Source organism: Radiomyces spectabilis (assembly GCF_025331425.1).
Source record: "Radiomyces spectabilis strain NRRL 2753 chromosome Unknown BYT42scaffold_12, whole genome shotgun sequence".
Lineage (NCBI taxonomy): Eukaryota > Fungi > Mucoromycota > Mucoromycetes > Mucorales > Radiomycetaceae > Radiomyces > Radiomyces spectabilis.
This window is the reverse complement of record NW_026251937.1, coordinates 1,182,164-1,194,217: the sequence shown is the minus strand read 5'-3', so window position 1 is coordinate 1,194,217 and position 12,054 is coordinate 1,182,164. Positions and strand designations below refer to the sequence as shown.

The 12,054-nt window shown below is 43.4% G+C and overlaps 4 protein-coding genes across 4 annotated transcripts; 2 read left to right on the top strand and 2 right to left on the bottom strand.

The window, feature by feature from the left end:
• Positions 1-1,031: 1,031 nt before the first annotated feature.
• BYT42DRAFT_617249 (kinase-like domain-containing protein) lies at positions 1,032-4,935 on the top strand (the record flags this gene model as incomplete). The annotated part of the gene is made up of 13 exons (XM_051572165.1): positions 1,032-1,419; positions 1,503-1,805; positions 1,874-2,428; positions 2,494-2,673; positions 2,746-2,822; positions 2,893-3,019; positions 3,104-3,507; positions 3,564-3,647; positions 3,718-3,809; positions 3,878-4,054; positions 4,117-4,399; positions 4,468-4,575; positions 4,648-4,935. The coding sequence occupies 13 exons, from the start codon at positions 1,032-1,034 to the stop codon at positions 4,933-4,935; spliced, it is 3,066 nt and encodes a 1,021-aa protein (XP_051420312.1).
• Positions 4,936-5,089: 154 nt separating this feature from the next.
• BYT42DRAFT_617248 (Rof/RNase P-like protein) lies at positions 5,090-6,014 on the top strand (the record flags this gene model as incomplete). The annotated part of the gene is made up of 5 exons (XM_051572164.1): positions 5,090-5,099; positions 5,163-5,218; positions 5,285-5,624; positions 5,701-5,802; positions 5,872-6,014. The coding sequence occupies 5 exons, from the start codon at positions 5,090-5,092 to the stop codon at positions 6,012-6,014; spliced, it is 651 nt and encodes a 216-aa protein (XP_051420311.1).
• A 1,002-nt stretch (positions 6,015-7,016) lies between these two features.
• BYT42DRAFT_617247 (uncharacterized protein) lies at positions 7,017-7,628 on the bottom strand (the record flags this gene model as incomplete). Its single annotated transcript, XM_051572163.1, has 1 exon — positions 7,017-7,628. The coding sequence occupies one exon, from the start codon at positions 7,626-7,628 to the stop codon at positions 7,017-7,019; it is 612 nt and encodes a 203-aa protein (XP_051420310.1).
• A 3,059-nt stretch (positions 7,629-10,687) lies between these two features.
• Positions 10,688-11,671, bottom strand: BYT42DRAFT_502211 (GTP-binding protein rhoA; the record flags this gene model as incomplete). Its single annotated transcript, XM_051564816.1, has 5 exons — positions 10,688-10,846; positions 10,932-11,066; positions 11,145-11,254; positions 11,334-11,421; positions 11,576-11,671. The coding sequence occupies 5 exons, from the start codon at positions 11,669-11,671 to the stop codon at positions 10,688-10,690; spliced, it is 588 nt and encodes a 195-aa protein (XP_051420309.1).
• Positions 11,672-12,054: the final 383 nt, after the last annotated feature.

Genomic DNA, 12,054 nt, shown 5'->3' with positions numbered 1-12,054 from the left:
TTCTTTGCATTGAAGCTGCAGACACATGCGTAAAATTTCTGACTAGAAAATAAGTGTAAATATGGAAAAAATTCGAGGTTTTCTTTTAAGAAGTCATAAGTGACAGGCGACAACAATGGTTACTTGAACAGTCATTCAAGTAATTTGATGCAGTTGTTTTCTTTTGGAAAGCATTTGGCAAATTTTAGAGAAATGGTTAATTCTGTAAAAATAATAATGACATCACATGTATTCCATTATTGATGAGTCAAACTGTCACTAATTCATATCTGAAATACAATGGTGGACTGATGACCGATCATATCCATACCATGAAGCGACCAGGATCGGTCTAGCGAATTTTTTGGGCCATTGCATTGTTGCTCGCATCAAATCAAGAACAGCTGGTGCACTTACTTCCTAATTTGTGCAGGCTATTTCACATCTATGACCCTTCCCGTGGCAAAAGTGGAGATAGTAAAACGAGTTGTAGCTTCTGAATTCAAAGGAAGGGTGATTACTTGAACAATGACATGCAAAAAATATGCAAGACCAACCCATTTATATACAAGAGTAGGTGAATTAAAGTAGCAGCTTCTATTGCGAACAAGTTGCTTTAATCACGCCATATTCGTGAATGTGATTCTTCGCAGAACACTTTTTATAACTTTTTGGTTCGTTTTTGATCCCGGATATTGAAGCTCCGCATGCAGGGCTGCCCTCAAACGACAGCAGGTTTTCAAGAACCACTTTCAGTCCCTTTTTTTTTCTACACATTCCATCATGGAGGTAATTATTCTTTTCACATTTCATGTGAATGGGCGGCTGAAAACTTCTTACAATCACTTTTTTCGAAACGGGGCGCTGTAATTGGAGATGGACAAAATTTGGGTCCTTGTCAACTCCATTTATGCGAATGGCCACTTTTTTTTTGGGAATACCGCCATGGTAGCACAGTTTGGACTGATTCCAATTCTCTTTACTTTATTACACTGTAGGAGAGAAGTGCGCAAATCAGGGAACTGGTAGCGAAAATCGAGCAAAATATTCATATGCGCGATAAAGCGCTTCAACTGCGTCGAATACTGGAAGACCGGAACGCTCAGCAACAGTGTGATACCCAAATAAGAGAATCTCAACGTTACATTGATTACTTTTCTGAAGAGCTGCAACGGCTCAAGAGTAAAGAGCATCGATTATCTGTTCCAAAGCAGGGATCCAGCAAGCCAACCGACGGGGCGGAACCGGTTGGCCTAGAAGACGGTCAAAGTCGCACTTCCTCCATGAACACACCTTCTCTATCCGCCGCCAGCCAAATATCTCAGCTCCTCACCACCAACCCACGGACCCCGGATGACGCACAACCCAGGGCAAATAGCCTATACGCACCACACTCATTTTCCGATCTTCCTATAGAAAAGAAAAAGTACATCAACCTAGGTAAAAACATGGGGAATGAATGTGATCCTATCCAAAAAAAAAGAGAGAACCGCCCAAATTCACCCCACTTGCCCATTCACTAGATCTTTTAAAAGCTGATACGCCTATCAATCGTGCGAAGGTGTCACTGAAACTTCATGATTTGGAATACAAAGTGGATGTAGAAAGAAAAGTGCAAGCCGGCATCAAGAATCTGTCGCAAACCCTTGAACATACCAACTCGACAGCAGCAGCCGACAAGAAAAGGAAAATAGAACTTCAGGAGAAAAAATGTGAAAGCAAAGAGAAAATGGCCCTGTTGAATGCTGCCGTACGAAAATACAAGAATCTGTACATTGGCGAAGAAGATATGGAGGAAGAAATGGATGGCCAAGCGGATTTGATAGGTAAATATGACTGTATGTTGCAAAATCATGGTTTAATTTGCGCGTCTCATCGTCATCTTTTACTCTAGCTGCACGTCCCTTACGAGGCCAACCAGGAGTTCATCGACCTGTCACGGGCAAACTTCGACTGAAAATAACAGAAGCTCGTGAATTAGCTCATGCACCGACCCGCATGTTCCGCGCCCCTCAAACCGTGGTCATGGTGAAAGTGGATGGCAATGTTCACTGCCGTACAAGGCCTTCAAAAAATGACAAATGGGGCGAACTATTCCAAATGCATGTGGATAAAGCGACCGAGGTCGAATTGCTGATTTACGATCAGTCGGGCGATCGTACCTTGCCGATCGGCCTTTTGTGGCTAAAAATATCCGATATCACCGAATGTCTCCGCAAGCAGAAATTAACCCTGGAGCACATCGATGCCAATTGGGTGCCCGCCGATGTAGCACAACAAGGTACAGCCTCCACCAACAGTGCCTCCTCCCACATGGCGTCAAGTCAAGCCAGTGTATATGAACACGATGACAAAGGAGTCACTACTACCTATAACGTATCCGACGAAGGTATCACGGCATGGTTTGACGTGGAACCTGTGGGACGCATACTGCTGACAATGAATTTCGGTAAGTGCCTGATCCTTTCTTCTTTTCTTTGCATGTTTAAGACTGATCCTGGTTGTTGCCCACAGTACGTGAAAATGTAAACAAACGCGCCATGGATAAACTTGGTAGAGCAGGCGCGGTGCGTGAACGAAAGGGAGAAGTGTTTGAAATGAATGGCCATCAATTTGTTGCGCGACGGTTCTATCACATCATGCGTTGTGCTCTTTGCAGCGACTTCATGACCAACCTTGTATTCCAGTGTGAAGGTAGGCAAAAACAGAAGGATCGGTGGCTTGGGAATTCTGCAAAAAAAAAGAAACTCATCCATGATCGGACAGATTGTGGATTGGCATGTCATAAAAAGTGTTACACACGTGTTGTCACACGATGCATATCACGACCTTCGACCAAATCGGTAAGTGATTCCTGCAGAAATTAAAAATTGAATGTGCACTGACACTTTTGGTTTAAATGGGATAATGTAGGATGGCGAAGAGCTGAAACACCGCATCCCTCATCGTTTTGAACCGCTTACCATTATTGGAGCGCATTGGTGCTGCCATTGTGGATACATGCTCCCGCTCGGTTTCCGTGGAGCACAGCGGTGTCACGGTAAGAGGCTGTTTCCATCAATTGGAGGACATGAGAAAACGAAAACTAAATCCTTTGTGCACCTTTGCATTTGATCTATCAAAGAATGTGGTGTGACCTGTCATAAGAAGTGTGCACGCTTTGTACCTGACTTTTGCGGCATGTCAATGGAAAAGGCGAATCTTATGTTGAGCGAAATGAAGGCGGCTAGCAGAAGAAGAACATTCCATCCTGACAGCTTTGCCCAGTTATCGCTACATGGCCAGTCATCAAATATGGACGCAGGGTCAGGCATCCAAGAAAGTAGTGACATCAGCGGTCCTTCACCGCAATCGTCCATATCCACTCCTACGTCACCGAGGCTAAACTCGAAATACACGCGTCCGCTATCATTAGCGCATGATCTCCCATCGTTCCAGTCTCTGTCCGGTCTCTTCAGTGGCGCATCTTCAGAGGTTCCAGCGTTGCGGTCTTCTTTCCCAACAAGTAATATTAGTTCTATCCTAAAGGTAACAAACTACGCGAAACAGGTTTCAGTGATTTGATGGCTAAGGATGGATGACAGACTTCTCCGGTGCAAGTGAACCGTAAAGTGGGTCTAGACGATTTCAACTTTCTGGCCGTGTTGGGTAAAGGCAACTTTGGAAAGGTACGTTTCGTGTTGCGGGTCTGTGATCTGACCATTAATTGTTTTATTTTTTTATCCTTTTTCGTCACAGGTCATGCTGGCCGAAGAAAAATATACAAACGAGCTTTATGCAATCAAGATTCTTAAAAAGCGTTTTGTTCTGGATAACGATGAAGTGGCAAGGTACCGTGTACTTTATTTCTTCCTGTTTTCTTTTGTGGTGTGATTGAAACTAACATTTTTGTGAGCAGCACGCGATCTGAGAAACGTGTGTTTTTGGCGGCGAGCAGAGAACGGCATCCTTTCCTTATCAATTTGCATTCTACCTTCCAAACAGAAACGCGAATATACTTTGTGATGGAATATGTTAGTGGTGGTGACCTTATGATGCATATCCAGCGGGAGCAATTTTCTGAAAAACGAGCACGGTAAAGAAACCCCTCTTGAGAGTGGTCACAAAGCAAGCTTATTCACGCTTTAATTTCGTTAGATTCTATGCTTGTGAAGTGCTGCTGGCTTTGGAATACTTCCATAAACAAGGGATCATCTATCGTGATCTCAAGCTTGATAACATCATGTTATGTCTTGATGGTCACATCAAACTGGCCGATTATGGATTATGCAAGGAAAACATGGGATTTAACAATACGACCAACACCTTTTGCGGTACCCCGGAATTCATGGCTCCAGAAATTTTGCTCGAACAACGTTACGGACGAGCTGTGGATTGGTGGGCATTTGGCGTATTGCTGTATGAGATGTTGCTGGGTCAGGTAAAATTGAGAAGCATTCCTGATGCCCTCTAAAAACTAATGCTAAAGCCAACTATAACATAAAATAGTCACCGTTTAAGGGCGAGGACGAAGAAGAAATTTTCGACGCTGTTCTGGAAGATGAGATTCTGTATCCAATTAATATGTCTCGAAATTCTGTATCTGTCTGTCAAAAGGTAAGGTTAAAAATAGCAATGAGCCCAATGGAGCTTCTCTCATATTGACACACGGTTTTGCATATATCATAGCTACTTGAGCGTGATCCATCCAAACGATTAGGGGCTGGTAAAGCCGATGCGGCCGAAGTAAAGGCCCATCCCTTCTTTTCAGGTATCAACTGGGAAGAGATGTTGACGAAACAGGTCACCCCGCCTTTCCTGCCAACGGTGAACGGTCGCGCTGACACGTCAAATTTTGATGAAGAATTTACGCGAGAAATCCCGATCCTGACCCCCGTAAATGCCATGCTGTTACCAGAGGAACAACAAGAGTTTGCAGGATTTTCATACGTTGCTAATTGGGCCATTGCTGGATAAATTGGCCTTTTATCTTTTTATCCCGCATGTGTCATGGATGAAAATGAGGTGGCCATGGGGAAATTTTCAAAATGACTGCTTTTTCAAATAAAGGCTTGTTGTTCAGCATAATCTTTCTCTTGAGCTTTTCTAATCTCATAAAGAGAATCCCGTCATGAACAAAGGTTGGCACACTTGCAACACATTTATCCAAATCAATGTGGACTTACAAAAAATCATTATCATAGCGGAAAATCCTTATGCTACATTGAGCGGCGTTGCGAAGAATGCGAGCAAATCGGAGGTGCGATTATTTTATTGATCGAGAACTCGTGAATGATGAGAATGGATGATTAACACAGATGAATAGGCCGGTGTCAAAGGATTATTAGAAGAATTTATTCCGTCAGGGTCGAACGCTTCACAAGTGGTGGAAAAGATGAAAGTGGTGCATATCGATAATACCACGCTAACCGAAGAGCAAAAGCAAAAAAAGGAAAAGAAGAAAAAGAAGAAGGTGGTTCGACTGACGGCTCGTGAGCGGCGAAACCTGGGCGTTTACGATATCCCTTCCGAAGTACGGTCCTACACTTTATTTGAACCGTTGCATCGACTCTGGCAAGGTTATATGAAAGAAGTATACGACCACGGATCCGCCCAATTTCCACAGAAACTCGTCAAGGCGGACTTTCATGGGGCCATCTTCACTGGTAAGCCTCCTTTACCGAGAAGTAATTTCTTTCAAGCGTGAGATCTGACTATTTTTTTGTTTCTTGTGCCGCACAGTCATCAAAAGTAATAACCCTTCCTTGGTTGGCACTCGCGGAATTGTTTTGCAAGAAACGCTCCATCTGTTTAGATTGATTACAAAGGAGAATCGTTTAAAGAGTAAGGATTATCTTATGAACCTGCGAAGAGCGTGTAAGCAGCGCACGTATTAATACCTTGCTTACTTAGACGTACCCAAAGCAGGCAATGTGTTCAAGATGGAAATTGATGCTAGTACCGATGTATACACATTGTATGGTCAGCAACTTTTATTCCGTGCTGCTGAACGAGCTGTTAAGAAATTCAAACCCAAGCCCACCATTGATCTTTGATCCCGTCATTGTTTCTCTCGTTCATCCAAATTGTAAATATTGTTGTAATACCATCACACCCTCACCTCATCTGCGAGCCGCTCAGAAAACGATCATGTCGATTATCTTTGTGTGTGATAGATTCAAAACGCGGGCCACCGGGTTCAATGGCAGATAACTCTAAATTCTGTGTTTGTCCATACTATTTCTGGAACGATGACGAATTGCTTGCAAAGCATGCAAATATCTGTGGGACCAGCGGGAGGCGTAGGAGTTTAATGGTACTCGTTTTGAATTATAACAGCTTGAATTTCTGTCATACTGGTACCTCACATGAAGCAATTTCAATCAAAAATGTACCGTTCAACAGCCGTTAACCGTGCTTATTTTAAGTCGGAAAAAGACGTTATTCAGTGTTCGGTTCGCGCCTCCTATCGACGAGTCTCTGTTGTGCCACCATTCGATCTGAGACCTCAGGCTTCAGTTTCCTGCGGTGGGCAACAAGTTACTATTTTTATATCCCTAAAAAGATGGTCATTGGTTATCAGATAAACAGACAAATGTCATGTAAATCTTCTAAAGCCGTTGCGGCTGTTTCGATCTGTGATCAGCTTGTGAAGCTGGTGCCTCTAATGAAAAAATTAGATTAGACATCAGTCTGCGTGCCTGGAAATCGATCCACGTGGATATCCTAAACATACAGTATTGATAAGCTGGAATATGCAAAAGCAATGGTGAAAAGCATAAACAAAAAATATGAACTTATTGAAACCATCGATCTCGGAGATGGGGTGGATAGATGCTTTGGGTGGCGGACATGTGTAAGTGTTAATTTTTTTTTTTTTTTTTGTATTAGTGAAAGATTTTTTATTTTAAGTAAGTGTTTCTTTAATGCGTAAGCACCTGGTAAATCGCATTGAAGTCAAATATCTGACGGCGATAAGCTGAGGTATTAGCGTCGTATAGGTCGACAATCTTTCCCATGTTATTCGCCATTTTGCCTTATATTTGTTTTTAGCATCTTCAAGCACACCAGAGCCGTTCTCCCCGTTGTCCCAAACGGATGTGGCACCTGCCTGGAATAAGCTTGAAGCGATCTTTGCATCGGACTCCTTTGAAGTACCAGTGCCTTGGTCGGCAAACGTCCAATCGTCGTTGGGCCAGTTCGGAGATCGTTCGTGAAAGACGAGCACTATCGAGAAAGAAGATATGTGGAGGCTTTTGACAATTGGAGCGGACCTGCCGCAGTTGGGCAAAGTCGTCGAAAGGGTACACTTCAATTATGTCCAGACCATTGAAGTCTTTAGATCGCAAATCGCCATACCGATCAACGAATGTTCGTCGGATGAATATGACGGTACCCTTGGTAACGGCGAATACATTGGTGCTTGACGGATTCATTGCTGCAGGTTGGTCCGCGTCAATGCGGATGGAAGAGGTAAAAAGTACCTTCATGGTTTTGGTGCCCAGTTCGAGCTTGGTGCTATTGTCTTCTTTCACGATAAAAAGCTGAATGTTCGGATATCGTCTCCCAGCCTGCGGTAACGTGCTCGTCAAAGGTTGATTCCTCTTGCCTTTTCTCGGTTCATGATGGACGCAGGTAGGGAAACGACTGTACAGTACACTTCCGCGCATTTTAACAGGAGACCTGGGCATCCATTGAGAATTAGACCTTCCATCACACGTGTACAGATGGCACGCATCCATGGTCGCCGCGCCCAATCGGTGTCCAGAATGGTGCTAATGTCATCGTTCATCTCTGCGTAATCGCGCGCTGAAATGGATGCCCGATGACTTGTTGCGATGGGGCGATATAGAGTCGACGGCAGTTGGCCGTTCCCATCAAGAACAAAGGTTTGCGGCAGAACATCATTTGTAAGGTCGCATTAAGAGCAAGGTAACACTATTCCTTGATGGGCACAGGGCGATTTCCATCAGAACGTTTGAGTAATCGGTGAGTGTCCGAATGACGACGTTTTGCCGACATGATCGCTTGGAACCGCGGGTGAAAATCTGGTCATTGGGAGGACACAATACCAGAAAGCGTCGAGGAATGTCAAGCCAATTGTGTCCTGTATGCCGCTCGTCCAGGTAGATTAAAGGGTGGAGCTGATCCAGTTGAGCGATCAATAGCTTCTGTTGGCATTTCTCGTTGGATTTCCCTGCGCACCCATTGCGGACAGTGTAACATCTCTGTGGAAGCGTGCTTTGAGTTGGCAGGAGAACCGATTCGTCTCAGTTACATCCAGGTTTGGTGGGCATGAATTTGTGAACGGGCGTAAGACGATTCGGATTTTTCAGCAAGCCGTGGAGTGGTTCCCCATTAGGTGCTGAAGCAACTGCTGCTTCTCAGTTTATGATTGGGACAATGGAAAGCTCGAGCAGGCTTGCGGTTTTTTACAACTCGAGCAAATCGGTGGAGCGTCACGATTAGGATACCCATCGAGGTCCCTTGTCAGGTGTGGTCAACAAGCTCATTTCCGCCTTCGTCGTCTCGTCGCGTATTTCTTCTGGGATTGCCGCGGTGTCTTTAGGAATGCCATGAACTTGTAAGTGACGGAGAAAGCATTCGCTATATGGCGATCCTTTTTTTGCAAATTACGCAAATGAATTTTCCTCCCTCATTGGGCCAGATGTTGGTGTCAACTGATAATGCTTTAAAAAACCTTCAATGAGTAGGACGGTAACCGAGATTTTATGTATCCGATTAGCGTGCGCTCGAAGACATTTTTCATTCAAGCGTCCAAATTGTGCGCAATTGTTTTCGACTGCTTGATACACAGGGGAAACTAATAAAGAAGAAATGGCAGCAAAAAAATACGGTTGCATTATAAAGGACACGACAGTCCGGCGCAACTGTCCGGCACCAAATCTCGTCGAGTGCGCGTGACACACATGACACCTCGCGCAACGGTAGGCCAAGTTGATGTCGACGACACTTCCACAAGATCTTGCTTTTCGTGAGACGGCGAACGGTGCTGATGATAAACACAGGCATTAGAAAAAAAAAACGCTTGTTATGCTCGTCGTGTATCTTGCAGGTGGTCCAATAACTGCTCTCAGCATAACGATAGGTTTTACATTCCAGAGATATTCGAAAGTCAGTGCGGACACGTCTGCGTGATTCCTCATTAACGATTACGGAAGACACCGCCCGCGACACATTGCAATGACATGAACGCTTGTTGATGTTCTTTGTCGAGACTGCAAAGAGGTATTGGCGAGCAACTTCGTTTACAACAGCTTCCAAATCGTTGGTAGATTGATTACGTTTTTCAATCAATGAGTACTCTTCAAATTGTAGCTCTGTTGACATTAATGCTAGATATGGCTAGATAGGACAGGATACTAGGTAGTTGGGGAAGAAATTGAAATGGGTGGAAAAAAATATCAGGCAATACGCAGAGCCAACCAATTTCATTCAAGAAGGACAGACTTAATAAGAAGACAGGTACATAAGTGGTACTGTAATAAAACACAATTTTTGTGCAGAAAGAAAGAGAAAACGAGTACTTTGTTTATGCAGCACTGATTGCTCGCTCCCACAATTATGATGGCATATGGTTTATATCTTCACAAAAATTCACATGTCTGACGGAACTGCGGTCATAAATCTACAGCGTTCAAGCTACCGTGTAAATAATCCGCTTTTAGCGGCAAGTCACTTTGATGTCCCATTTGTTATGTGGACACCGTAGGTGTCGATGTATTTAGATTGTTACATACAGTATGTCTCAAGTAATCGGTCAATTTCAGTTATGTCAGGAAACAACGCCTATGTAGACATTTGACGTACCTGAAACCTGTCTCACACAGTTGTTTCAATGGGACGATGCCGCATTTTTTTTACGAATGAGAGGCGAGACATGGCAGAGAACCAGGAACAGTTTCCGGCAATATCGCCTCTTTTCATGTCCATAAAATATGACGCTTCTTCCTTCTATTTCTTTTCACCCTCGAGCATCTATTCCAAGTGCTTCCACATTTATCCTTTGCTATTCACAAGATATATCATTGCTTACTTTTTATCAAGTATATTTGCTTTAATTACCTGTACTCCACTGAAGACGACCACAACTACCAATTGTTTTCGCACTAAACGGACGACCTTGGAGCTTCTGTTTGGAAAAGTTAATGTATTATGCTCAACAGTCAGGCTGTTCCAATATTATGCCATACCGAACCACTCAGTTAAGGCTGATATGTAATCAATGGTAGATATTCTGTACAATGCCCATGAAGTGATGGTGTAGGGCGGCATATTATAATGAAAACAAAGGTAAAAAACAAAGAAGTGTGATCTTCGTTTTTCTGATGACCCAATTTTTTACATATGTCTTTTTAGCTTTGATTCGGCTGTCAGAGGCATGCCGCCGGCGCTTGTTTTTTACATACTGCCGGCGGCATTAGCTTTTTTTTTTAACTCTCTTCGGAGAACTCAAATTTGCTTTCAACATCATTTTATTAACCAACTTTTTTAAGTTTTGCCGAATTTTTTTTTTTCAATTAAATTGTGCCAAGGACGGGTAAAAGGCGGCTAAGGGATCAAAACATAAAAATATTTGTATTTGTCAAAAGAGCAAAAAAGACAACAAGTGGTATTTGGGCAACGACAACAACAACAAAACTAGGGAAAAACCGGTGCTTCCAACAAACATAAGAAACAACGACGGAGAGAAATCATGGATATGCGATTACAGGATACAGCACTTCTTCTTGCCTTTACCGCTTCCCTTGTTGGCGATCAGGGCGGCGCGTGTAGCGTGCTCAAACACTTCACGGACACCATCATTGTTTTTCGCAGAACACTCCAAATATTTGTAAGCACCGATTTTCTGCGCAACAGCCAAACCCTGCATCATTTTTTTTTTTTTTGTTGACAGCGAATAAATAACATGAAATCGAATGCGAGATATGCTGTAAACCTTCAATACATACCTCCTCATAAGTGACCGGTCGCTGAGAAGTTCGTCGCAACTCTTCAATCTTTTGCGGGTCGTTGCGTAAATCTTTCTTGCATGCGACTAGAATGATGGGCAGACCTTGACAGAAATGCAACACTTCGGAGATCCACTAATGATGACCCGGTTAACATGGCCATGCACAATAAGACGAAAAAAGAAAAAAAGACTTTCAAAATAATTAACAAACCTTTTCTTGTACGTTATCCAGAGAATCGGGCGAGTCGACGGCAAAACAAATAAGTATCACATGGGAATCGGGGTAAGATAAGGGGCGAAGTCGATCGTAATCCTCCTGTCCTACAGATAAGGTATTCATTATGGTTGGATGGCTGACATTTTCGTCCTCAATATAAAAAAGATGGAAAGAGGTTTTTACCTGCTGTATCCCAGAGTGCCAGTTCCACTTTCTTGCCGTCCACTTCCACGTCGGCCACATAGTTTTCAAAGACAGTAGGAATGTATTCCTAAGACGGTTGCCAATATGAATAAAAAAATAATCACCAAACCCATTTATTGCCTGCGCCTCTTTTCGCTTTTTCGGGAACTCCGCCATGCCATGCCATCCAGCCCATTTTTTTTCATCTCCATAGTAGCATGATCATTCCATCTTGGACTTACGTGTGGGAACGTGCCTCTCGAAAAAACAATCAATAAACAGGTTTTGCCGCACGCACCGTCACCGACAATGACAAGCTTTCTTCTGATTTCGCTCATTTATCCTGAAATGAAAAAGCAGTTTCTCGATAAGTACACCCGCTCAAAGAATGGAAAAGGAATATATAAAAAAGTGGATCAGGAACACCAAAAGACACTGCAAACGGGCGGTTTCTCTTGACAGAGATATATCGATCATATACGAGTCTTTATGTTCCCAGAAAAAAAAGCCAGTGCCAAACGCAAGAGCACCATGGGCTTTCCGCAAGAACACTAAAAGGGAAGGAGAGTATATGGTACTACGGCAGCGCAACGCCCATGGAGTTGTTATGGAGCAGCAGGAAGTGTACAGAGAAAAGATGAGGGAAACGAACCTTTTTTTTGCTTTTTTGGCGAGATGAGGTTAGAGAAGGAAAAAGGTGAATCAAGGGATGAAGATGAAC